The 24,635-nt window shown below is 46.8% G+C and overlaps 7 protein-coding genes across 7 annotated transcripts; 4 read left to right on the top strand and 3 right to left on the bottom strand.

Annotated features, from left to right (window-relative positions):
• Nucleotides 1-1,138: 1,138 nt before the first annotated feature.
• Nucleotides 1,139-3,464, bottom strand: GLRG_05034 (dynamin central region; the record flags this gene model as incomplete). Its single annotated transcript, XM_008095719.1, has 5 exons — nucleotides 1,139-1,307; nucleotides 1,362-1,446; nucleotides 1,499-3,138; nucleotides 3,223-3,357; nucleotides 3,415-3,464. The coding sequence occupies 5 exons, from the start codon at nucleotides 3,462-3,464 to the stop codon at nucleotides 1,139-1,141; spliced, it is 2,079 nt and encodes a 692-aa protein (XP_008093910.1).
• A 2,600-nt stretch (nucleotides 3,465-6,064) lies between these two features.
• On the top strand, nucleotides 6,065-8,075 carry GLRG_05033 (WD domain-containing protein; the record flags this gene model as incomplete). The annotated part of the gene is made up of 5 exons (XM_008095718.1): nucleotides 6,065-6,731; nucleotides 6,786-7,189; nucleotides 7,244-7,724; nucleotides 7,779-7,923; nucleotides 7,973-8,075. The coding sequence occupies 5 exons, from the start codon at nucleotides 6,065-6,067 to the stop codon at nucleotides 8,073-8,075; spliced, it is 1,800 nt and encodes a 599-aa protein (XP_008093909.1).
• Nucleotides 8,076-9,360: 1,285 nt separating this feature from the next.
• On the top strand, nucleotides 9,361-10,287 carry GLRG_05032 (uncharacterized protein; the record flags this gene model as incomplete). The annotated part of the gene is made up of 1 exon (XM_008095717.1): nucleotides 9,361-10,287. The coding sequence occupies one exon, from the start codon at nucleotides 9,361-9,363 to the stop codon at nucleotides 10,285-10,287; it is 927 nt and encodes a 308-aa protein (XP_008093908.1).
• A 313-nt stretch (nucleotides 10,288-10,600) lies between these two features.
• Nucleotides 10,601-11,425, bottom strand: GLRG_05031 (phospholipase/Carboxylesterase superfamily protein; the record flags this gene model as incomplete). Its single annotated transcript, XM_008095716.1, has 1 exon — nucleotides 10,601-11,425. One exon carries the CDS (start codon nucleotides 11,423-11,425, stop codon nucleotides 10,601-10,603), a length of 825 nt encoding a protein of 274 aa, XP_008093907.1.
• A 1,130-nt stretch (nucleotides 11,426-12,555) lies between these two features.
• GLRG_05030 (uncharacterized protein) lies at nucleotides 12,556-13,074 on the top strand (the record flags this gene model as incomplete). Its single annotated transcript, XM_008095715.1, has 2 exons — nucleotides 12,556-12,595; nucleotides 12,719-13,074. 2 exons carry the CDS (start codon nucleotides 12,556-12,558, stop codon nucleotides 13,072-13,074), a joined length of 396 nt encoding a protein of 131 aa, XP_008093906.1.
• Nucleotides 13,075-21,541: 8,467 nt separating this feature from the next.
• Nucleotides 21,542-22,001, top strand: GLRG_05029 (uncharacterized protein; the record flags this gene model as incomplete). Its single annotated transcript, XM_008095714.1, has 2 exons — nucleotides 21,542-21,788; nucleotides 21,901-22,001. 2 exons carry the CDS (start codon nucleotides 21,542-21,544, stop codon nucleotides 21,999-22,001), a joined length of 348 nt encoding a protein of 115 aa, XP_008093905.1.
• A 248-nt stretch (nucleotides 22,002-22,249) lies between these two features.
• GLRG_05028 (LCCL domain-containing protein) lies at nucleotides 22,250-24,232 on the bottom strand (the record flags this gene model as incomplete). The annotated part of the gene is made up of 1 exon (XM_008095713.1): nucleotides 22,250-24,232. One exon carries the CDS (start codon nucleotides 24,230-24,232, stop codon nucleotides 22,250-22,252), a length of 1,983 nt encoding a protein of 660 aa, XP_008093904.1.
• Nucleotides 24,233-24,635: the final 403 nt, after the last annotated feature.

The following is a 24,635-nucleotide window of genomic DNA, read 5'->3' as shown; positions in this document are numbered from 1 at the left end:
GGATGATTGCTAGCGGTGGTTGATGGTATCTCTTTGATTCGGGAGCTGCCACATGCACATGCGTATGAAACGAAAAGGGGGGGGGGTAGAAGAGAATCGATGATGAAAGGGAGGTCTGGCGAGTTTATCAATCGACAAAGAAACTCGTCGCCTTCCCCCAGCCGTCCCTCCTAGGGGTTTCTTTTCCCTCCATTCGAGGAGAGCCCCAAGCTTTCCGGCCCGTTTAATGTGGCGGGGGTGTATGGAGCTCGGAAGCTACCATGATGCTTTCGCTATCCAGGAAATGTTTCACAATCACCCGGCTTCCAGCAAACGGTGCACTGGCCACCAGCATGGGACACAGGACGCAGCGTACTCCAGCGTCTTGTAACACGGGCTGGAGACCCGACGGCCATGACTGTAGCATTCTGTATGTTTTGCTGCTGCCTTTGTCGACATGGCCCAAACCCCTGTTTTCGTAGACGTATCCGTGTTCTCTCTTCTTGTCGTGAGACGGGAACATCCCGCATGAACGGTTCTCGTTGATACGTCACTGGTCAATCGATGCATGGCAGGTCGCGGTGTCGGGGCTGGTAGAAGCTTAAATCAGCTGTGTCCCATCACACACACACGCACACCTTTGTTGCTATTGGACGCTGAACCTCCTCTCCAACAGCTAGATGCGCCGATCACTTGGTCATGGATAAATGTGCGCCTAGAGGCCATCCGAGCACAACTCCCAACGCCTGATAAATCGTTGAACGTCGCAACCCTGATTGGCTACTTTGGACTTCAATCATATATGTTTAAGTGAAGTGAAACACGCACACTGGTAGAAAGGGGGTCTTGGGGCTAGAACATGAGTCTTCGTAGCTGCCTCTACCTCGCTGTAGCCTCTTCGGCCATCTTGATCCAGTCTTCATATCAGAAACAAATGGGTACTACTTTCATTAAAGGACTATCACCGCAACTGCCGCTGTTCAACCGTCTACTGCCTTCCACGCCTCCAGGGATCCCGCCGACGATATATGGGAAGATTTCACTGCCTAAACGCCGCGCTCCTTCTTTTCTGTGCCCCCGGAAGCATGGGGCGGCCAGCGTTTCAGCGGGCAAAGTTCTAGTGCTTCTCGGAAGCCGTTCCGTGTGTCGTACCGTGTCTTTACTGGACCTGGCTGACAATCTCACTGGCCTTGCCAAGGGACTCCACCATTTGCTGGCACTCCTTTCTTCTGCGGATGGTGAAGTCGCTCTCCTTGAGCAGGTCATCCAGGGTGTCGGTGCGGTACATGTTCTCCAATAGCTCTTTCTGCATCTCGTCCTTGGTAAATCTGGCTCGTGTCAGCCCGCCGAAACCCATCAGCTACAATCATTATTCAACTTACTGGACGAGGGTAAGCATGATGGCCTTGGGTACCATGTCGATCATGGTACGCCTCACGATGTTGTAGTAAGAGGATATGAGCAGCTCTACACATCTGTGTTAGCCAACATCTCACACGCCAGCGAATTGCAGACGTACTAATGACTTCGACCTCAATGTTCTCTCGCTCCGAGAGCGTTCCGGAAGCCTTGAGTGTTGGCGGAGGGGCCTCCATGGCGGCTGCCTTCTTCTTATTCTTCGCAGCAAAGAAGCTGCCAAAGAAACCACCGTTCGAAGGGTCCTCTGGCACTACCGGGCTAGACGCTCTAGGAGTACCGCCCGGCAGAGGCTTGCCGGTCTTGGGGTCGACCTGGACGGGCTTGGGGTTGTAGCGCTCGTTGACCATGGCCATGGCTCTATGGCCGTTCAAGAAGTCAGGATGACCGGTGTTGATGTAGCATGCCTCCATGGCGACCAGGTCCCTGACGAGCTTGTTGGTAGGCTCCATGGCCCTCTTGAAGAAGTTGATTACCACGGCGTGGATCTTCTCCTTGAGGGAAGGATACCTACGATACAGAGCCTTGCCGAGGAGCTGCGACAGAATGCGCACCAGCTCGTCGTAAACGAGAGACACACACTTCAAACTAGGGTCCTCGAGGCGCTTGATCTGCTGCTTCACGATCAACTCGAAGGCAGTAGTGCCGACGAAGAGAGCGGGGGAGGAACCGGAAGAATTGTACAGTATGGTGCGGATATCGACGTCCTTGACCACATCAAACGGGTCCACAGCTTTCACACCGTTGGCGTACAGCTCGTGGAACACGAAGCTGATTCTGGCACCACCTGACAACTCAGTGCTCGAAAGCTCCGTGTTGTTACCATCCAGCACTGTCCGCCACTCGTTGGTGAACTCGGTGATAATGTTGAGCACGATGTTTGCGCTGTTGCCCAGCATGCTCGGTCCCAAAGTCTCCAGTTCAGCCGTATACTTTTGCAACGAGCTCGAGATACGAGCCTTGATATCCGGCAGTGTCTGCTTGATGTGCATCATCAGGATAAGGTTTAGTTTCCTGGCCAGATAGGGCGTTCCACAGTAGGAACTCTTGTTTCTGTACGCCTTGTGGTTGTCAAAGAAGTTCTTCTCGTTTTCCAAAGCCGCCTGGATTGGCTTCTTGTTGTCAATGTCTCGCTGGCCACGGTTGACCACAGGGACGTATCCCAATCGCAGAGGAATGATACGCCCAGCCAAAATATCGACGACGTCAGTACCCTCGTCCATGAGATCCACCTTTGTGAGAACACCGATCGTTCGTTGACCCTCGGGATCGACCTCTCGTGCAAGCTTCAGACCGTCAGAGTTGGCCAGATCAATGTTGGCGGCAGTGACGGCGAGGACGATGGCGTTGGACTTGGAGATGTACTTGAGAATCATGTCGCGGATTTGGCGCTCGATGTCTCGAGGCTGGTCTCCAACGGGCACTCTGGTCAGACCAGGCAAATCGACGAGGGTCAGAGTAAGGACGTTCGGGGAGTAGACTCTCAGGTTGATAGGTGCGGGCGAGATGCCTGCGTTGCGGCCGACCTTGGCCTCGGTTTCCCTGCTAATCTCATCCCGAATCTTGTTGAAGTCGTAGAACTTCTGGCCAGGGATGTGGAGGAACTCGCCCCATTCGTCGGCGTTGGCTGCCTTATCGGTGCTGTTTTCCACCTCCTCGACGCCGTTTTGTGAAGTCGCGGGGCGGTTGATGAGCTGAAGGACGAGAGGTCGACGAGTGCAAATACCAGAGCCTCGAGGCAAGCTGCAGAACACAACCTTGTTAGATGCCCCCAAGAACCTGGAAACATGTGACGGCGGGGTAGAGGGGGAAGGTTGCCACACTCACAAGTCTCTTCCTACGATGTTCTCCAAGACGGAACTCTTACCGCTGGACTGACTGCCAACGACAACTATTTGAGGGAGATCGATGGGGTTGGTGACGCCGACCGTTGTGAAAACATCCTGGAGCTTGTTCACGAGCCTGAAGCGCAGCACAGTTAGCTTCCGCGTGGGTCACGCAGTGTTGGGCATCACGTACGTGATCAAGGCGGGATCCGAGATACCGCCCTGGGACTGGGACGCGCTCATTATTGCGATGCGGCCGGCGCTCTTCAGCGATGCAGTCGTGAAAGGGATGGGGGTTGAGGATCAAGTCGAGAGCGTATTCCTTTGTGGTCAAATGTCCTGTCGCAGATGGCTTCTGAATCGCAATACGTGGAAGAAGCCGGAAAGGGGGGTGCGGGCTCGAAGCGAGGACGATCGGCAGCTTGGGGCGGGGGACCTGATGGAACTCGAGTGGTGGTACCCCCTGCGATGTCGGTGGCGACGGGTATTTATATCAGCAAAGATGTGAGGTTGTCAAGCAGGTTGCGAGTTTGGAGTGTTTGGTTGGATTGGGAACGATGGGAGAAGATGTCGCAAGCACCCAGAAGTCTGGTCTGTCAAGAGCCTAGTACACGTTGCTGCCCTGAGAGTGTGTGCGGGATCCCTGACGCACCAGCCACATACGATGTACACACGTTTGGTACCCACCGGTGTCGTAGGCCCCTGTCACTCTGCCGACGACAGCACCTCAGGCGCAGCCTGATGGAATGCTTAGAGACCTCCTCCCACTTGGGCGCCGGTGTCTCACGTGATGGACTAGTCTGTATCGGGGACAGCTTCAGCACCTTATTTGTGCCGACAGGTTCCGTACTGCATCGTGAATGGGGCGAGATGCTGCTGGATGAAGAATTCAGGTGCCTGCCTACATGCGTACGTCACTCGAACCGCGTAAGTATGGACAAGGTCGCGTCATAGCACACAGGCGACGATGTCTTGTTTGATCACTCGTTTGGCAGTTATGTTGCGATGCATGGTTTTCGAGGGACTGGATGAGCCTTGTCGACTAGTCCCACCACAACTCGTTGCATTAAAGTGTCAACTGAACTGGAAATGAGACCAGAGCTTAATTGCCCAGTGGGATGGTCCCCCGCCCCTCCCATCGCTCTCAACTGATAGTCATGGCCCTTAACGTCGCTTATCCTCGATATTTTGTATCTATCTTTCTTGCGGTCACGTACGGAGTACAAGATACTACAACAAGTATGTGCCATTTGGACCGGATCCGTTTGTAAATGAGTCCGGACCCAAGCCGCAAACGAAGCGACGGTAATGAACCGGCAGAGAGCCTGATACCAAGACAGCTCTGGCGATGCGCTCGAGACCTCTGGCAAACTGCATGTTCATCCACACTTTGATATACTTCCACGACATTACAGCTTGTCTTGTTGCTTTGCAGAGAGGCGTAGGTACTTGGCAAGTAACTAGGTGCAGATTGATCAGCTATTACCTCTGGTGTAGTTTCAGTGCTCAGTGTCAAGAAAAGCTATAGTGTAGGTAGAGCAATCCTGATCTGAGTTGCTCCACGCTCGTCATGTTCATGACTGCCAACCCTCAGAGGGGGGAAAGACGTTACGGAGCATGTGACCTCTATCCCCTCAATGCATAGGTACCTAGCCACTAGGTATCTGAATCCATCTTTCGATGGGATCCGTCATGCATACCTTGCATACCTGCCTTCTGCCCGGGTAGGTAGGTATGCAACGTATGGGCCGGTACGTAGTGGTGTGTTAGTGGGCTTCGCTGTCTTAGGGCCCCCGCCAGTGAACCGGCGCTCCAGCCCCCCCAAGGTCATCCGTCCCCACCCTCTCGTGTGGAGGGACGGCAATGGGCCCAATCAGGCGGCATCCCGTCATCTACTGCCCGCTGGCCCCAGTGCTCGCCCAGTCAGAGTGGCACAGCAGTGTGCAGCTGCCGGCCACGGGTCCCTACCTGGCAGGCTGCCTGGTTAGCGGCCTACCGTGGAAGGCCAGAGGTACCAGGCCACCTAATAGCCTACGTACGGATACCTACCTACCTAGGGTATTGTGCCTATCAGAGTAAAGTAGGTGACCTGCCTCACCTCAAGGTATGACCTCTATCATCGGGCAGTCCCGAAACCTGCACCTACGAACTCCAAACCTCCAAGCTTCACCTTCCACTCCACGTCCTGCGTCTAAATCAACGCACTTTTGGTTTGCTCCCAGACCTTCGATTCTCACGTACCTCGCTTGCTTCGCCTTACCGCACCGAACACCCATACGTCCGTCCGCCCGCGCTACCGTACGCTACCTACCGACGTTACCTATCCGACCTTACGAACAACGCTTCTCTGAACCCGGACCGTAATCAAACATCTAGCCACAAAGCACTCACCACAACATTCCTACGTGCCTGGGCGTCTCCGTTACCCCCAATATATCGACCTCTGAGAACGACCGCGGGTCCTTCCCGCGGTAACAAAGGCCGACCTGGACCCCAACTCCAACACAGCTCCCAATTCCCACCCCATCATTACCGACCGACATCTATCCACCCCGCCGACTATTCAGCCATCTTCCACCCCAACTTTCCCGCCAGCCCCCGCGGCTTCCCGGCCCTCCTCCTCTCCTGACGATACCGCACCTTCGAGCCCCTACAACCCAACCAGTCCAAGACACTCCTCGGCTGTCCCCGGCGCGATAGAACCTCCCTTGGCGCCCCGTCAGGTCTTGGGCCGTAGACAACGAGCCGATTCCGACTCGGATCGGGGAGACTCTCCTGTGACGTCTGCGGGCGCCCGTCGACCCGCCTCTCATCCTCCTAAACGCAGAAGAGGAGACTCCGCCATGATTTCGGACGGCGACGGAGCAGCTTCGAACGGAACGTCCAGGACGTATTCCAACGGCGCAAGGACGGAGGCGCCGGTGACCGCCTCGGCCACCAACGGTTCTCGCAAAGCCGCTGCCATGAACGGCTCATCCCGTACCGAGAAGGATGCCCCACCACCCGCCCCTTCGACCTATTTCGGACACGATCGAGAGGAGGTTACGCGAATACTCATACAGGCCTTGTCCGATATGGGATACCGCGGAGCTGCCGAGAGCGTCAGCAGAGACAGTGGTTACGACTTGGAGAGCCCAACCGTCGCCGCCTTCCGTAATGCCGTGATCAGCGGTGGGTGGGGCGAAGCCGAGGAGCTTCTGTACGGAGCCGTCACGTCTGACGAGCGAGGCCATCCTGGGAACGACCTAGTGCTAGCACCCGGATCTGACCGAAATGTGATGCGATTTTGGCTGCGGCAACAAAAGTTCCTCGAGCTTTTGGAGCAGCGTGACACCGGCAGGGCACTAATGGTGCTGCGAACCGAACTGACGCCGCTCTACCAAGATACCCAAAAGCTCCACTTCCTCTCCAGTCTTCTCATGTGCCAGTCTGCGGAAGATTTGAAGGCCAAGGCCGAGTGGGATGGAGCTCACGGTCAGTCAAGAAAGGTCTTGCTATCGGAACTATCAAGTACGTACCCCTTGTCCCTTGATGATGTTTATGCAGTGCTCATTACCCTCGTAGAATGTATATCACCCTCGGTAATGCTGCCAGAGAACAGGCTCGCCGTACTATTGCAGCAGGTGAAGCAAAGCCAGATAGACAGCTGTCTCTGGCACACAACTGCGTCCTCGCCGTCATTGTACTCGGACCACTACTGTGAACGAAGTCATTTCCCCACGGAAGCCGCGCTGGAGCTCACAGACTTGACTGGTGAGGTCTGGCAGGTGGTGTTCTCGCACGATGGGCAGCGCCTCGCTGCGTGCGGAGATGGCGATACCGTTGTTATTTGGGACCTGCCCTCATTCACCGTCTCTCACGTCCTCCGGCCGCATGCTCAAGGTGTCGGCGGCTTATCGTGGAGCCCCGACGACTCGATGATAGTCACATGCTCGCAGGACAAATACGCACGACTTTGGGACACAGCGGTATGTGCTCTCCTCGTGGTGAAAAAGTAAGATTGCAACGCTGACTCGGAACAGACCGGAGACATGATCCTTAAGCTTGAGCGGTTTGATGAGCCGGCCAGCGGCTGTGTCTGGGCGGCGGATAGCAAGACGTTCATCACCGGGTCTCTGGACAAAGATCACGGCTTGCGCACTTGGAGTACGTCGGGGGAGATGCTGTGCGAATGGGGCAAGAAGCACAGGGTACAAGACCTTTGCGGTTCGCCGGATGGGCATTGGCTCGTTGCAGTCGACGACTTGCAGAAGATCCATGTCTACAACGCTTTCACACGTGAACTGGAGTACGAGATGGAGGTCAAGTCTCGGCCGACCTGCGTGAGCATCAGCGAAGACTCGCGCCATTTGCTCCTTAACAAGAAAGATGGAGAGCTTCAGCTGATTGATTTGGTAAACCGGACGTCGGTGCAAAAGTTTCTCGGTCACACCGGAGGCGAATACATCATTCGCAGCGCTTTCGGCGGTGCCAACGAAAGCTTCGTTGTGAGCGGTAGTGAAGGTAAGTCGGTTTTTGGTCATTTGCATGGCAAGCGTACTGACCTCTGGGGATTAGATGGCAACATTCTTATCTGGCACAAGAACAGTGGAGCTGCGGTTGAGAGGCTCGAAGGACATCAGCCTCGAACGAACGCTGTCGCCTGGAACCCTGCAGACCCATGTATATTGGCTTCATGTGGTGACGATGGCAAGGTTAAAATGTAAGTTTGCGATATCAGCATCAAGTGCACTCTCACTGACACTGCATAGTTGGTCGAACAAGAGCAAAAGTGCGACTCTCAGGTCATTACATAACGGAGCGTCTCGGGCGTCCAACGGTTGGAGTGCAGAGGAACGCACTGGAGACGAATAGGACCCTCGAGTCGCGCTGAAGTGAAAGAGTCTCTACTGGCTGTCAATTTCCGGCAGCCTTAGTGGAGCATAGATAAGAGGAGGGGCCAGAACCGGAATAAACCCCCTTCATCAACATGTCACGGTGTCACGGCGTATTTCTGGGTTGGGATACAGGAGCGAGGCGGCTGTTGCTGCCTGTTGGCTCTTCCACGGTTGGTCTGGCCTGTTGCGGATAGAACGATTGGTGTTATATAATCGGGTATTGAGACTGTTATTGCAACGCAGGAGCTCACAAGAGGTTGCTTTCATTGGTGTGAATGTCTGGTCATTGGGGTATAACGGCCGCTGCTTGGATCGTCCCCTCCTGTGACGCTTGCCTCCGCTCATCACTGCTCTTTCTGGCACGTAGGTTTCACTCAGCTTGACGGAAGGTGCTGTATCATATAGTGCATAACAAATGTCAGTGCTTCTTGCGTGTTTTGTGAGAAGCTTGGCCCCTAGGCGTTCGATTCCAGAAACAGCGATTCGTTGTGTAAGGTCTCCTCCTATCTATCAATCTTGGTTCCGGATAGACCCGTTGCCTTTCGTGGCCTCTTCCTCGTCATCCACACCCATCGGCTGCCGGGGATCCTCAACGGTCTTGTCTCTGTGCTTCGCCTCTTTATACATTTCAGTACCGTCCATTTTATCCATTAGGCTCTACATAATGTCTTCCCCGCCATCACTTACCACGGAAAAGCCAGCCATTAACAGACGCAACTCTACGGACACGGTGCACCAACGACCTAGTATGCTGGGCACCGTTCGTTCGCACAAGTGGCTCGCCAAGCAAAAGCCACACATTACCAACGAAGCCGCATGTTGCCCCTGCGTCGTATACGCCCGCACTGCGGAGAGACTCGAACGAGTCGCCTACGATGAAGATCCACTGGCTCCATCTTCAGGGGCCTGCAACAGTCCCTGCTGGTCTTGTTGCCTGAGCTCTGCGAGTAAGTTGGGTCTTTGAAGAAGCCTCAAATCATCTTCTGACCGCAACAGTATGTAACTGGAAGAAGCCACTCCGCGATCAACGTGGCGATATTCGGGATCGCTATGCCATCACTGGCAGTGTTGAAGACGACGATATCAACGCTTGCGCACACCCCTTCTGGACTCTCATGCTCAATCACAACGAGGTCTTTATACGCGAAAAGATCTGCCAGGACCTCAAAACATATCCCTTCTCTCCGGGCCCTCCACCAAAGGAGATCCGCCGCTTCAAGGCTCAGGCAGACAGCCCATACAAGTCACAGTCACAAATGCAAATGAAGAGCAAAAGCCTGCCAAGAATTCTGGAGTTGCCAGAATCCAGTAACTCAACGGGGAAGCATGAACCCCCTAGCATATTGACGAGCCCTGAGTTGGACAAGGTTGAGCCAGAGACCAGTTCTCCGTTACCACCTCTCAAAGATCGCAAGCGCAACGATACCCCTGCAAGATCTCCCGACGTCCTGCGAAGTCCTAATCTGGACCCTCAAGATTCTCGCGTAACAGTGGCTGACTTTGCGGAGCCTCATCGACTCAGCCAAGACCTCAAGAAGCCAGTTGGAATGAAGCAATATCCCCATACCGTTCACAACGATCCTCTTTTCGGAATTGCCGAAGAGGTTCACCTCCATACCGTCCATGACGACCCTACGATGGAAGTGGCACGCCCGCTGGTTCCTCATCAAATCACCATAGATCCCAGGGCACCAGTGTCAAAAGCGACGGCCCCTCACAGCATCCATCGCGACCTCACTGCCAAGGTGGCTGAAAACCCAAAGCAACATTCGGTTCATGATGACCAGACCAGCAATATTTCCAATCCTGTTTACGATCATAGGCTCAGCCAAGACCATGTGGCCCCGGTGAGCACAGGAACGAATCCTCACAGTGTTCATGATGACCAGACAGTGGGCATTCCTGGACAGCCAGCCTCGCATTCCCTCAGCGTAGATCCAACAATGGCTCAGCCAGAGCAAGCCGCTCCTCACAGTAACCATGATGACTCTAAGGTCAAGGCTACCGAAGGCGAACCGAAGCAACATACCATGCAGACCAGCTCCGCGGCTAGGGCACCCCGGAAGAGGCCGAGTGGGCACCAGCTCGGAGATATTGGGCGTTCTGCAACAGCTCCGGCAGAACTTGACAACAAGTCTACAACGGGCAGCATCGATTCTTCCGCACAAGTAGCGGGAGGGGACAAGTAATGAGTAGGAAGCAAACCATCCAACAGGCTTTGTGATTATAATCCCCGCGATTCCTAGAGCCACACACTATAGTCCACTGCCAGTATTTCGTAAAAGCATAGCTCAATAATGAACTTTCGTCTCGGCGATGAAATGCGCGCAGTGCCGTTAGAACGACTCGGTCGTGGTTGAAGCTGTCATGATGTCACGTTATATCAAGTCCTCGGAGGCTAGAAATACCAACACGGTTGACGTGCGCTCCCAGTGGCTGAAACTACAACCAGGATATTTGTGCGCATCTCATGGTCTGATTTCAGCTGGTAGCCATCCCATCTCACCACCCACTCTGAAGACACTCCGCGAAGAACTGCATTAGGGGAAACATCTCCTCCCGATCACGGGGCATGGCCACGTCCTTCCTCTTCCACTTGACGAGCCTTGCGTCTAGGAACTCTTCCTTAATGGCTTCGAACGCGTCGTCGTCGAGCTGGACAGCGCAGGCTTTCGTCTTGCACTTGCCGCGCGCACTGACGGTGGGAACCATGGACTGCGGCAAGGGCCCGCCGATGGAGAGGACGCCCTTGAGGGTGTTGCCGTCGAAGTGAGCGTTGTCGCCCCTCTTCTGTTTGTCTGCCGGCGCGTCGGTCACGTCGACTACCTGGGGCCCGAGGCGGAGCTGCGAGGCGATGCCCAGGGCCAGGGAGCCGCCCTGGCCGAAGCCGAAGAGGATGATGTCGCTGAGGTCCCAGCCGCAGCGCGCAATGAGGGTCTCGCGGATGAGGCGGTCAACTACAAGGGCGTGCGACCTAGAGAATCCTGGGTCAGGGGAGATGGAGTCTGTGGAAGGGTCGAAAGTAATGTCATCTCCCCAGTGGAAGTGGCGCGCCCCGGCGCCGACGGAGGCCGATGCCGATGAGAGGCCGTCATCGGGGAGCATGGACGGTGGCAGCGGAGAAGGCCCGCGGACAGATATGGCTAGGACGCCGGGCAGGGACATTGCCTTGGCGAAGGAGGCAAAGGGGGCCTCGGAGTCACCCAGGCCGTGGAAGAGGATCAGAATCGCGGTGGTGGACTCGGACGGGTTCGGGAAGGATAGGGACAGGGGGAGGACGGGCTGGATGGAGGCGAAGTCCTCCGGGGTCGGAATCCGGGCAGGCATGACGGCTGATGTGTCGGCGCGATGGATTCCTTGGCGTCGTGTGTGGTCTGATATCCTACGGATGGGTATTTGGATCTCGACGGTTGTCTCCGCAGATCTCGGCCAGGATCCCACAACGAAGGAGCCTGACTGGTGGCTTTGTATACAAGCAGATGTGCGCAAACTTCCGGTTCTATGTGTGAGATGACGACTCCGAAATGATCTACGATGACGTGAAGTTGCCTACGAGTGTGGGCGGGAGAGCGGCTCCTCAGACTGCGAATTTGAACTTTGAAGTCTCAGTGACGTGCGATCAATATATCCCCACTTTTATCACACCAGTACAGACAAGCCTCCGAGCGCCGCCGGGGCCAGGCCGCCGTTCTTCTGGCTCATAATATGCGGATCCCGATAACCTTACAATCTATCGGAGAGATGGCGCCATCGCCGAGTCCTTACCCATGACACTTTTTTGCTTAGATTGACGACACGGTCGTGAGCCGAGCAGGCGCGTGCGCATGTCTCATCTTTCTCCCTCCTTCCATCGTCCTAATCTTTCAGCAGACTTTGCTCCTCACACAGACGTCGGATCTCGTCTCTTCTGCGGGCTCAGGTTGTCAGAAACATCATCAGTAGAACTCGTCTTAAAAAAAATCGACTTTTATCTCTTCTCTGGCCCTATGAGCCCATCCGATCTTCATCACCGATGTCCTTAGCTCATTTGGGGGGACTGAAGCTCTCTGGCCAACACACTGTTCTCCGAGCTGCTGGTTATCCAGTAGTGCAGCCCAGCAGTCCTTGCTCATCGGGCAAGGACTGACTCGAGACTCACGCTTCCTCTTTCCAAATGCACTTGTCTCGTCGCGGTAACACGAGACGGTACTCAAGCTGGCGTATCGCTACGAAAGGGGCTTTGAGGGGAAGTCCCTAGCAGCGCCGGTCTTGGACATCTCGACAAACTGATGAGCGTGGTAACGGGGCGGGGCCGCTAGTCTTCAGACTCAGTCCAGCTATGGGGCGTTCTCAGTATGCATCTGTAAGATGGGAGATCTGAGGATGGACGATGGCACCATGAAACGCCTTGCGCATCCGTTCTACAAGCTATTCCCAGCTCTCTCTTTCGTCCCATCTTCATATTCGGGGACTGTGGCATGTCTGACGAGAATTGCGTCTTCGGCGGCGATGCTGAGCGTTCGTTCTATAGCCCCCGGGCTTGTAGGCGTGCAGAGTTGCTCTGGTATTCCTGCCATAGTGTACGTAGATGAGGCTCATCCGACTATAAGATCAGCTGACCTTTGATGAGCTCTCCATCAGCGGCGGCAATGCCGGCACCGTCAAGGAGGATGCCCTCGCAAAGCTCGGCGGCCAGCCAGCAGACCTACCCACCGTCGATAAGGCCGACCTCACCTTCCTCGATAGCGCCCAAGAAGCTCGAAAAGAACATCGCAGACGACGTGGCCAACGCCAGCAAGCCCGTCACTGCCCTAAAGTTCGACGCCTCCACTGACATCCCAGCTGCATCCGAGGTGCCCAAAGACGATGCGGTGGCGGCCAAGGCGGAAAGTGTCATCAGCCAGTCCCTCTCTGCCGCCGAGAGCAAGAACAACGGCGGCAATGGAAAGGGCAACGGCCAGGGTAAGGTTTCCGGCGCGGTGGGCAATGCTGCTTAGGCTGCTCAGGGTTCCACCAAGAATGAGGAGCAAAGAAGAGGGATGGGTCACTGGCTGGGATATTGTCGTCCAGCTCGGATGCAGGTAACAAGATCCTATCAGCTCTGGAAGCCTGCATGATGGTTCTGCAACTGTCTCTGTTGGTTAATCACTAAGAGGGATATCCCGTAGATCACGTAACAAATCGTGATACAGAATGTGGTGGTTGCTTGTTCCTGTTATATTAGTTAGTTATAAAGTAAATCTAGACTTATAGGTGGTATACTGTTAGTAAGGTAGATACTGCTAAGGGAGGCAGTATGTCATATAAATATCACGTAACTACTTCCCCTAAAGCATACCTACTGTATACTAACACTAGTAACTTTTCTTTTATAGTAAAAGTCGTTAGTGCCCTAGCTATCTAGATTAGCCTTAAAAGGCCTAAAAACGTAATAAAAATTAAAACTCTAAAAGTATTATACTTCTTGTAGTTATATGCTATATATTCCTATATCCTCTATTTTTCTTTATTCCTTATAGATAGTATAGGCTTATACTAACTTATTTAGGGGCGTTTTTTTTTAGCTATAGCTATTAGAGGTGTATTCCTATATTAGTTAGATTTAACTACTACTATTATAGTCTAGTTAGTTATATAACTTATAATTTATTTTTTACTATATACCCCTTATAATCTATTATACTTATATAACCTAACCTTTTATATATATCTTAGCATTATTATTTATAACTAGGCCTTTAAGTGCTTAATTTAGGGATACTTTTATAAATCTATTAGCTAGATTATTAAATCTAGTAATCTATTAGACTTTATAGAGCTTATATTACTTATAGGACTATCTTAATAATATAATATTAATTATAAGACGCTTCTCCTTAGTAGTTCTTAGCTTAACTAGATATTTATAAAGTAAATATAAGTCTATATAAGTAATAGTTAGGATTAATAAGATATTAAGCTTTTAAGTAACTATTATAATAGTTATAAATAAGGTATAAGCTATATTAATACCTATAACTATTTTATATACTTTAGATATAAGGACGCTTTAAGTAACTTATTTAGACTTTATAAATAAGAAATAAAGGATGTTACTATAAAGGGAAAACTTAGCTTAGTTATTATTAACTTCTTTATTTATAAAAAGGATAATAAATCCTAACTATAAAGTTATATTATAATTATTAGTAAATAATCTATTTATAAATATAAATAGCTTAGTTAATATAAGATCTAAAGAAATAAATTATAAACTATAGTTAAGTAAGCTTATTTACTATTATAGTTAATAGTTAAGGTTTTTAATTACTTTATTATCTAGCTTTTTATATTAGGCTATAATAAAAAGATTATAGTACGCTTTAGGCTAGTAAATAGAAGTAATATATACTCCTTATGCCTATTACTAGATAAAATCTTAATAGGCTGTAAGTAACTTTATATTAATTAATTATAGCTTTACTTCTTACCTTTTTTAGTAAAGTGTAATAAAAGTGTTTATAGTAAATATAACTATAATAATCTTACTATTAAAAGTAAGTAGTTAGTTAATAGTAAGAAATAACTTATTCTTTATAGTAAATTTTACTTTAGTTAGTTCTTTATTCTTTTAGTTAGAAAATAGAAGGTCTATTAGGCTAATAGTATTATCTATTTATATACTAATAAGTATAAAGTATAGATTTTTACTAGATAATAAAAGAAGGTAGGGGTTATATATAGTAAAGACTATCTAGAGATTTTCCTTATAGTAATAGTTATAAGTAGCCTACTAGTATATACTTACCTTAGTAATCCTATATAAAGGCTTAATAACCTTTATAATAGTATTATTAAGGTACTTATAATAGATTTAGGCTAGAAGTTTAGTGTAAATAGTATAGTTAAGGTAGGAAGTAAATTAAATATAGGCCTATATAATATTATATAGCTATATAACTTTACTATTAATAAAAAGGAAAAAAGCTAGTATAAGGATAAGCTATTAGCTAGCTTACTAAATAGTAAGTAATTAAGTAAGAATAGCTTTTTTACTATTATTAGTATAGCCTTAAATAATAAGGCGTAATTTCTTATAAGGCTTCTTATTAGTGCTTTTTACCTTATTTATAATCTATAATTTAAAAATTTACTTATATAGTTAGAGTTAGTTAATTATAGTAAATTTAAAGACGCCTTATATAATAAGGCTATTAATCTTAGTAGCTACTAATTACTTAAATAGCTTACTAAGTGCTATAATAACGCTCTTTTTATATAGTTAGATTATAAAGGTTTAATAAGCTTCTTTTTTTACTAAGAGGAAGGTAGTATAAGGTATATTAGTCTCTTATAGTAAAGTGTATCTTATAGGGATTTTCCTAGCTTATTAAGGTTATATAATAGTAAGATTATTAGTATATAGCTACTACTTTAAACTAGTTATAATAATAATAGTATCTTTAGTAGGCTTATTACTATAACTACTATTATTATTTAGGATAAATAGAGGATATTACTTAGCTAAGCCTTTTTCTTTATTATCTACTATATAGTATAGCTTAACTAATATAAATTAGAAAACATAAAGGCTATTAATATTAATAGTAAAGTCTTTACCTTAAGTAATAAGTAATTTATATAGGCTAGACTAACCTCCTTTTTTATACTAGATATAGATATTACTACCTAGAGGTAGATCCTTTATTATAAAGGTATTTAGACTATTATAAGTAGTAAGAGCCTTATTAATTTACTATATTATATTATATTTATAAAGATCTTTAGTTACCTTATAAATAGTAGTTATATATTAGATTATCTTAAGTAAAAAGGTAAAGTTAGTAGTTATATAGAGGTAAGCGCTAAACACTAATAAGGTAGGTATAAGGCTATTTAGGCTAGTAGTATTATTAACTACCTTAGTAGCGTTTTAAAGTATAGACTTATAGTTAATAAATAAGCACTTCTTATAGATTATCTTATATACTTATTAGAGTATAGTATAGTATCTCTTAACCTTCTTAACGCTATAATAGGCTTTAATAAAGATAATTTTAACCTTAACGCCTATTATATAGGCCTTATATAAAAATTTAGTTAAGATAAAGTTCTAGCCTATATTAGTAATAATTTAATCTAGAGGTCTTTAGTAGACGTTAATCTAGTAGTAATATAGTGTCTCTTATATAGTTTTTACTAAAATATTATAAAGAAAGTAGGCTATATTAAAGGTAGTAGTAGTATTAACTATATAAAGTATAAGGTTACTATTAAGGTATATTATATTAATAATAATTTTATAATTAAAAGAGTAGTTATTATATAAAGTAAATTAAAAACAAGAAGGTGCCTTACTATAGATTTAGTAGTAATAGTAGTACTTTATTAAGTATTTAATTACTTTTATTCTAACCTTATAGCTAGCCTTATAAAGGATTTTATATAGCTAGTAAATTAATAGATAGCTAAACTATTAATAAAGGCAGTATAGCTTAATATTAGTTAGGTAATAACTTATAAGGCTTTACTTAGGCAGGCTAAGTAGTATCTATAAGTAGCCCTATTTTTATATAACTAGCACTATAAGTTTACCTTATTAAAGAGTATTTATAAGGTTATTAAATTAAATTAATAGCTAATCTATATTAGCTAAGTAAAGTAAAAAAGGTATATTAGTAGGTATTATATAAAAAGTAATATACCTAAAGGAAGTTTTTACTATAATAGTGCTTTATAAAGTAATAGTATTACTATTACTAAATCTAATTTTTACTTTACCTATAGCTATAGTGTTAATAGTTATAGATAGTTAAATTTACTATAGTGTAATAGCTTATAAGTAGCCTATAGTTAAATAACTTACTACGCCTATATCTAGTAAAATACTTTAAAAAGTAGCTAATAAGTAATAATTTAGTAAAAAAGTACTAAGTAACTTAGTAAAGGTACTATTAAGGTTAATTTTTATTAATTAGTAATAAATAGCTTAGTTAGTAAGGCTAGTAGTAAGTGCCTTACTATCTACCTTAGTGCTTCTAAAGAATATAGTTAAGGTATAAAATATACTATTATCTTATTCTTTATTATTACTAATAATAAAGTAGGCCTCTTAGAGATACTACTAAAGATCTTTATTATTATTACTATTTTTATTTTCTTCTTCTTATAAATAAGTGCTTTTATAGCTAGTAAGGAAAGTGTTATATATAGTTAGTAAGGTATCTTTAATATAATAATTACTTTTAAATTACTAGTACGCTTTATATCTTTTATTAGTAGTATGCTTTATTAACTAGTAGCTAGGCTTATAGTAAACGTAACACTTTTTAGTATTATAGCTACTATTACTATTATTACTATTATAAAAATTACTACTACTATAGTTATTACTAAACTATTAATAATAGCTTTAGCCTTAGTAAGTATAGTCTACTTAATATTAATTATTAGGTAATAAAAGTAAAAATTTAGTAAGGTACTAGCTATAGTAAAAGCGCCTTATAGTAGTACTAATAAATAACTATAATTAGCTATATACTCCTTTTAATATTATAGCTAAAGTATATAAGTAAAGGTTACACTTAGGAACCCTAAAGTAAGTATTTAGTAACTAACTTCTTAACACCTTATTATTTTAGTATAATAAAGGGAGAGCCTATTAAATAAAGGCTAGCTTTAAGATAAGCTCCTTAAGGGCTTAGATCTTAGTTATTATAAGATTATTATATATAACTTAAAGAAGTGTTATTTCTTATTCTTTAGATAAGTAAGTCTATATTTATTTCTATATCTTAAAGTAGTTATAAATTTAGTTAACTATTTTATTAAAATTATAAATACTATTACTATAAATATAATTAATATAGAACTAAAATACCTTACCTTTTAGTATAATTAAGAAAGTAGGGCTAAGCTAGTACTACTTAATCCTAACCTTACTATAATTATCCTAAAAAATACTTAACTTTAGATTAAGAACGTTATATAGCTTACTACTATACTTTATTTTATTAGTTAGTAGCTTTATAAGGTTAGTTAGCTAATATAAGTAGGGTTATAAGGAAAAAATAAAGATAAAGTTAGGCTTATATAGTAGCTAACGTTATTATAATTTATTATAGCTTTATAACTAAAATCTCTATATAATACTTTAAGGTAGTAGGTTAGTAGTAGGCTTATAGTTACTTAATAAGTTAAATAGTATATCCTACTAAGGATTTACTTTATTTATTATAATAGGCTAACTACCTAATTACTTACTATACTAGCTATAATAAGATTAATAAGTAAGGTAATAAGTAAAGTAAAAAGTAAAGTAAGGTATTCTTAAGTTATATAATAAGGTATTAATAAATAAAGTGCTTATATTACCTCTAAGTACTAGGTTTAAGTTAGTAAGTGCCTAGTAGATTCTATCTTATTATAAGAGTAAAGTTAGGCCTTTTTACTCCTACTTTAGCTAGTAATAATCTACTACTAATAAATAAGTTAGGGTAAATAAGGTTAGTTATCTTTATAAAGTAATATTAGCTACTATTTATAATAATATTAAAAAAGTAGTAGATAAGACCTATTTAATTATTAACTTTTCTTTAGGTAAAATATACTAGCTAGTAATATTATTAATAAATTTAAGGTTCTTTATTTATAAGTTAAAAATAGGCTGTTTGTAGTAAGTAAAAGTAATATCTTCTTTAGTCTATATATAGAAATTAGTATTAAAAAGGTCTACTAATTTAGGTATAATCCTTCTTTTTACTAGATTAATAAAGACTTTATTATTAATAAGGTAATTATAAAATGTTAATAGTGCCTTAGTACCTATAGCGTTAAAAGTAGTAGTAGTCTAATCTATAAAATCTAACTAAAAGGTAGTAAGGAGGCAGCAGCTATAGAGGTTAGCGTCTAACTATATAGTAATTATATATATTATATATAATCTAACTTTTTAGAAGTCTAACTTATTAAGATTAAAGTTAATATAGTTACCTTATGTTATTAAATTAATATAGTAAATAAAGGCAGGTAAAAGAGGGAGAGGTTATAAGAGGTAAAATAGTAATAGTAAAAGATATAAAGGGGAATAGGTATTTATTATTTATTAACTTAATAGCCCTACTATTACTAGTAGTAGCTTTTTACTTTTTTCCTTTCTGCTTATTATTAATATAGATTTAGTTAAGATAAAGTAAGGAAGTAAAGAAAGTTATAATAATAATAATAATAGTTAAGTTATAGAGGATTTATGCTAATAGGCTGCTAATCCTCTCTACTTTATATAAAAAAACCTTACTAATCTGTTATAGTAGTAATCTAGTGATTAATTATATACTAATTAGTGTTAGTTAATTACTAAGAGGGATATCCTGTAGATCACGTAACAAATCGTGATATAGAATATAGTGGTTACTTATTCCTGTTATATTAGTTAGTTATAAAGTGAATCTAGACTTATGGGTGGTATACTGTTGGTGAGGTGGATACTGCCGAGGGAGGCGGTGTGTCACGTGAATATCACGTGACCACCTCCCCCGGAGCATACCTACCGTATACCAACAGTCTCAAATAATTCAAATGACGTGATTTGAGACTTATTGTGTCTTAACAGCTGAGGCGATGGTCGGAGTGATATATGATTGGGATGCCAGGCAGAATTCACTAGCAGCCATTGTAGTATAATGTCAAGATCGATCCGCCATCTATTGGTCATTTTTGTTATGGAACTGTTTGCCTTGTGTCGCTCGCTGTCGTTTTCCTCCCCCATATAAAAATTCACAGGCTTATAAAATATCGTGCTTGGACAGAAATACTTATTTGGTTCAACTTACACATTCTGTGTCAACGGTTCCAAGTGCTGTAGGGACGAACTCAACTCAACACGTACAGTTGCCGCAGAAACTGGTCGCCGCTATATGACAAAAGGTTTATGATCGTCTGTACGGAGTATGACTCGGTACAACGTTCTGTAGATCAGTTGTCCAGATCACCGGAACGGTGCTCCTAAGACCTCCAGCAGGGAAGGGGGGGGCCCCTCGGCAGATCGTTCCATCCTTTAATGTTGGAAATTTCGTCTGATTAATGTTGCCGTACCATCCGGACATCGTGTTCCATCCACCCAGACATTGCCTGGAGATGGCACCGCGGCGGACACCTGTCGTCCGTAAGCCGGAACCTGCAACTGAATCGCCAACCCACGATGCGCTGCACCACTTATCCGTACTTGCACGAACAACGGGAAACACAGCCTCGGAAGCATTATGCGAATGTCGCTTGTCCTGTGGATTTCCCGACTTCTCCTCTACGGATACCTCGGTCTTAATCGTATAGGCGCCCTCGGTACCAGCAGGCCGCTGAGACCCAAACCCTCGGTACCCCTGCCCACCGTTTCACTTCTCCACCCCAACCCAGCACCTCAAACCGTCGCATTGTTGCCGCATCCTGTGGTCAATCTCCTCGAGCTAAACTATATTCGGATCGTCTCCATCAATATTATGGGTGAGGATACCCCAGCTCTTGCTATCCTGGCTCCAGCTACAAACCGGCGAATCCTAACTAATTCACAATTTCCTACTCCTAATACTAGCCGTAACTCTATCCTTAACCCCAACCCGAATCATGACCTCTATCCTAACTAACCCTACGTGACAGCTTGTTTTGACAAATTTTTTTTTTTTTTTGAGAGAGTTTCTATACCAATTGAGGGAAAGGAGGATGTTAAGAGAAGAGTGGGATAGAACCTGTGATTGTATCCGTACAGACACGAGAGATGGAGATGGGGGGTAGCAGCAATTAGGAGCAGGGCACCCCCGTCCAATGTTATTTGCCTGCCGTGTCTCTTTGCCCCACGTTCGTCTCATGAAGCCTTGAGCTTCTCCAGCCTTTTCGGGTTAGCCGGGGGGGGGGGGGCTGAAATATGCTCTTCTGGGACACGAGACGATACTGACTCCGTGAAGCCCCCCTCCCATCCTCTTCTGGCGCATATCCAGACACGAGCGAAAAGGGGGCCTGAGAAACTGGACCAGCTTCTGTACCTAGTATAGCCCCGCCCCGAAACTGCCCTCTTCCTTGGCGATCATGGGATCCCGATGCGACCATCTCGGGCTCCTCGTGCCGAGTTGCCTGTTGCGCAGGATAGGCTATCCGTACTTGTCATGGGTTCGGGTTACGGCTCCTCCGTCAGGAGGCGTCGCCTGTTTGACACTTCGTGAAGGACTGGCTGGGCATTGAGGATGACAGACAAGGGGCGGTGCTTAATTTCCTTCTTCGTCTGATGTCTGGCTCCCCGATCTTGTATATAAGGTCCCTATCCTGCTCGCCATGTCTGTCTGAATATCCTCATCACCTTCAACAGTTTTCATTCACTCATTCACTTCTTTTGCTTTCTCCCGCCGGACGGACACTCTTTTATCTTGCAATCTTGATCTTCATTTCCCACAAGCCTTTCGCTCAATTTCCAACTACATCCCTCTTTCAAACGACAAGATGAAGTTCACTCTCCAGTCCGCCGTCCTCGCCCTCGCCTTCGCCCTCCAGGCGAGCGCCGCCGCTGTCGAAGACCCCACGATGGCCGCCGTCCGCCGCAACACCCTCCTCATGGAGCGCCAGGGTGTCAATGACAACCGTCCCGTCGCCAACGGCGCCTGCTGCATCGCCAACACGAGCTTGAAGGAGGATGTCTGCACCGTCAACGGCCAGAGTGGTCGCTGCGTTCCTGACAACATCAACAACTGTGAGTTTCCGTCCTCTCACATCCTCCTTTTCCAGGGCACCTCTTGAGAGGGCCTCTGGGAGAGAGAATGCTTGGCTTGCGCGAGAACATTGCCACTAACAAATCTGAACAGGCGGCGCCAAGTTGACCTGCATCGAGGACAGCAGACTGGCCTGCGACCCCAACAAGCTCGAGCGCGGCCGCCCCTTTTGCCGCCGTCGCCCGGGTGCGTAAATTAGTGGCTATGAAGAAGTAATTGTAAGGGAAGGGGTAACTTGCAAGCAAGAAGCTTATTGATCATGGTCGTGTTGCACGTTACCTTCCATAGTCAGACCAAAAAAATATGAATGATAATGAGTCTCTGGAGAGATGAAAAAAAAAAAGCACGCCGCGCCCAATGAAGATGAAGCTCCAGTGAAAGATTCCAATTGACATATGCAACTTATCTAGTAGTGTAAAAGGGCTTATATGACATCACACAATCACCGCGGCACAGACTCATCCTCGTCTCCTAGAGACCGGGCCCGGACCATGGAGGGGCCCGGCTTCATGTCTATCCATTTCCCTTCGGCGTTCCAAATACCTGCTTTGGTGAAGTCATAACTCGTGCTGCCTTCCATGAAGCCGAACCGGACATACTCGTTCAGCCCGAGTTCACTCTCGCGGGTCCAAACGAAGCTCTTCGCGGGAACGGGACCGTCGTCAAAGTACGAGCGGAAGCGCTCCACGTCGTTGACCAGGACGCTGATGCCATCATACTGCGCACCCGCCGGAGGGCTGTTCCATGTGAAGTTGATGCTCCACATGCCCTGACTCAAGTCGATGACGGGAGGGAGGATGCTGGGCAGCACAGAACCATGCTGCGCGTCGCCCTGGAGGGCGGCGGGCGTCTGCAGCACAGCGTCAAACCCCCAGCGGGCGACGCCGTTGATGAACAGACCGACCAGGAGTCCCTGGTAGAGTAGAGAAGGTCTCGTTTGCATGCTCGTGCCCGGAAGCAATAGCAGAGCCAGGATGTAGTGGTGGATACGGAGACTCAGGTCTGGCAGGACTAGACAGACAAGGATCCCTCCCAAGAAAAGTAGGTAAAGCTTGAGGTACCTCAGTAGACGGCCTTCTTGTCTAAAGTACCACACCTGTTGGACAACGATGACAACCAAGACGATGATGATGACTGCCAAAGCGGCCTTGGCTCCTGGTTGCTGATTTAGATCGTGCGCATTGAGCCGCTGGATTGGGATCCAGCTGAAGGTGTAATTGCTAAGCGCGCCAACCCAGCACCCACCGAGCCACAGAACGGTCTTCTCGATCTGGGCGGTAAGACCAGTCAGCGTCCGTCGGACGCCCATTTTGTCATAGATGACCCAGGCGCAGAACATGGCAGGGATGAATTTGCCGATGATGTTGGACACGAGATCGGCGACGGAGTAGTGATTCGGCGGGTCTGAGGCAAGTCCGACATGCCAGAATACGCCGACGAAGACGGAGAAGAAGAAGAGCGCGGGAGACGCCGTGAATAGAGAGAGCACTGTCGTGAAAACGACTGACACCGCCAGCAGCATCCACCTGAGGTCCCGGGCCTTGCATTCGATGCCTGGTTCAAATGTGAAAGTGAGCGGGAAATACGAGTCGAAACCGATGCTTTGAATATCATTCCTTTCAGAGCTGACGAAACCCTCATGTCGCCCAACCAGGCGGACGACACCGCAGCCTCCGTTTTCGTTGGAGATCACACCGGCATGAATTGCGGCGCCGCAGAGGAACGAATCGCCACGATAGATGGGCGAGCTTGAGTTGTCACTTGGTCCGCCGACGACGAGCGGCTCGTAGACGATCTCCTGGTCTCCTACGGCCCTCGGGTTCAGGACCATGTAGCCAGCGCAGTTGGCCGAGCACCTGAAGGGGAACCCGCTGCCGTTGAATGGGCGGCAATCGGCCCCGTTGAGGCCGCAATTGTTTCCCCGGCCCCAATACGTTGCGCCGCATCCGATTTGCTGCGGCGCTCCCCATCCTTCAATCTCTGTAGCGAAAGTCTCGCTCCTCTTGACCAGAGCGAACGCGATGATCCAGATGGCGGCGTAGAAGAAAACGAAACCGAAACGGTGTTTGGATTTTCGTAGGCACCGGTCAACCAAGACAAGAGGAAACTCTTGGACTTGTGGCAGTATGGGCTTGATCTTGTAGTCTTGCGGGTTCGGCGGGCCCTTCGACCATTTCGCGGCGGCCTTCACGGTGCGGCGTACCGGGTATGGGACCCATCTCCACCGCTTCCAGTGCCCTTCGTCCTGCATGAACCGGGGCGTCGATGGGGAGGAATCGTCGTCGACTTCGAGCTCGCGGCGTGGGGAATCCCCAAGGGGCGCATCGGGGTGCTCTATGGGTTCTGCCTGGTTCGCAGGCTCGTGGGCCTGTTGTCGCTCCATGATGCTCAGGAGTGGTTCGCGTTCGTGTCTTCCGTCGACCATGGTGGCGGTATGGTACGTGGGGCTGGGCAAGATATGTACGGATAAGGTGAGTCGTGACGATTCGCCGGACCGGACAGGGGCGGAAAATCCAAGAAGCTAAGCGGTTAGAGAAGCTGAGGAGGGCTACGCCATGACGATCAGTCAGCAAAGAAAAAGGCTCGGCATTGGGGGCGTAGGCGGAAGGCCATACAAGAAATGTAGAGATCAGTGGCATCAATGCGATGCTATCAAGTGACGAGGCCCTCTTGAGCGTGAAACGAATGTTTCGCTGGCCCCTCGACCAGCTGTATAACGGCATCAACGCATTGGCTTCGAAACACCAGACGGACGGAGCGCAGCCTATGGATGGCAGCGCTGTGGCACAAGGAACAGCTCAGGAACTGCATTAGCCAGCTGGGTGATC

The sequence above is a fragment of the Colletotrichum graminicola genome (genome assembly GCF_000149035.1).
Source record: "Colletotrichum graminicola M1.001 genomic scaffold supercont1.16, whole genome shotgun sequence".
Taxonomy (NCBI): Eukaryota; Fungi; Ascomycota; class Sordariomycetes; order Glomerellales; family Glomerellaceae; genus Colletotrichum; species Colletotrichum graminicola.
The sequence above is the reverse complement of the archived record's forward strand: the minus strand, read 5'-3'. Positions and strand labels throughout refer to the sequence as shown.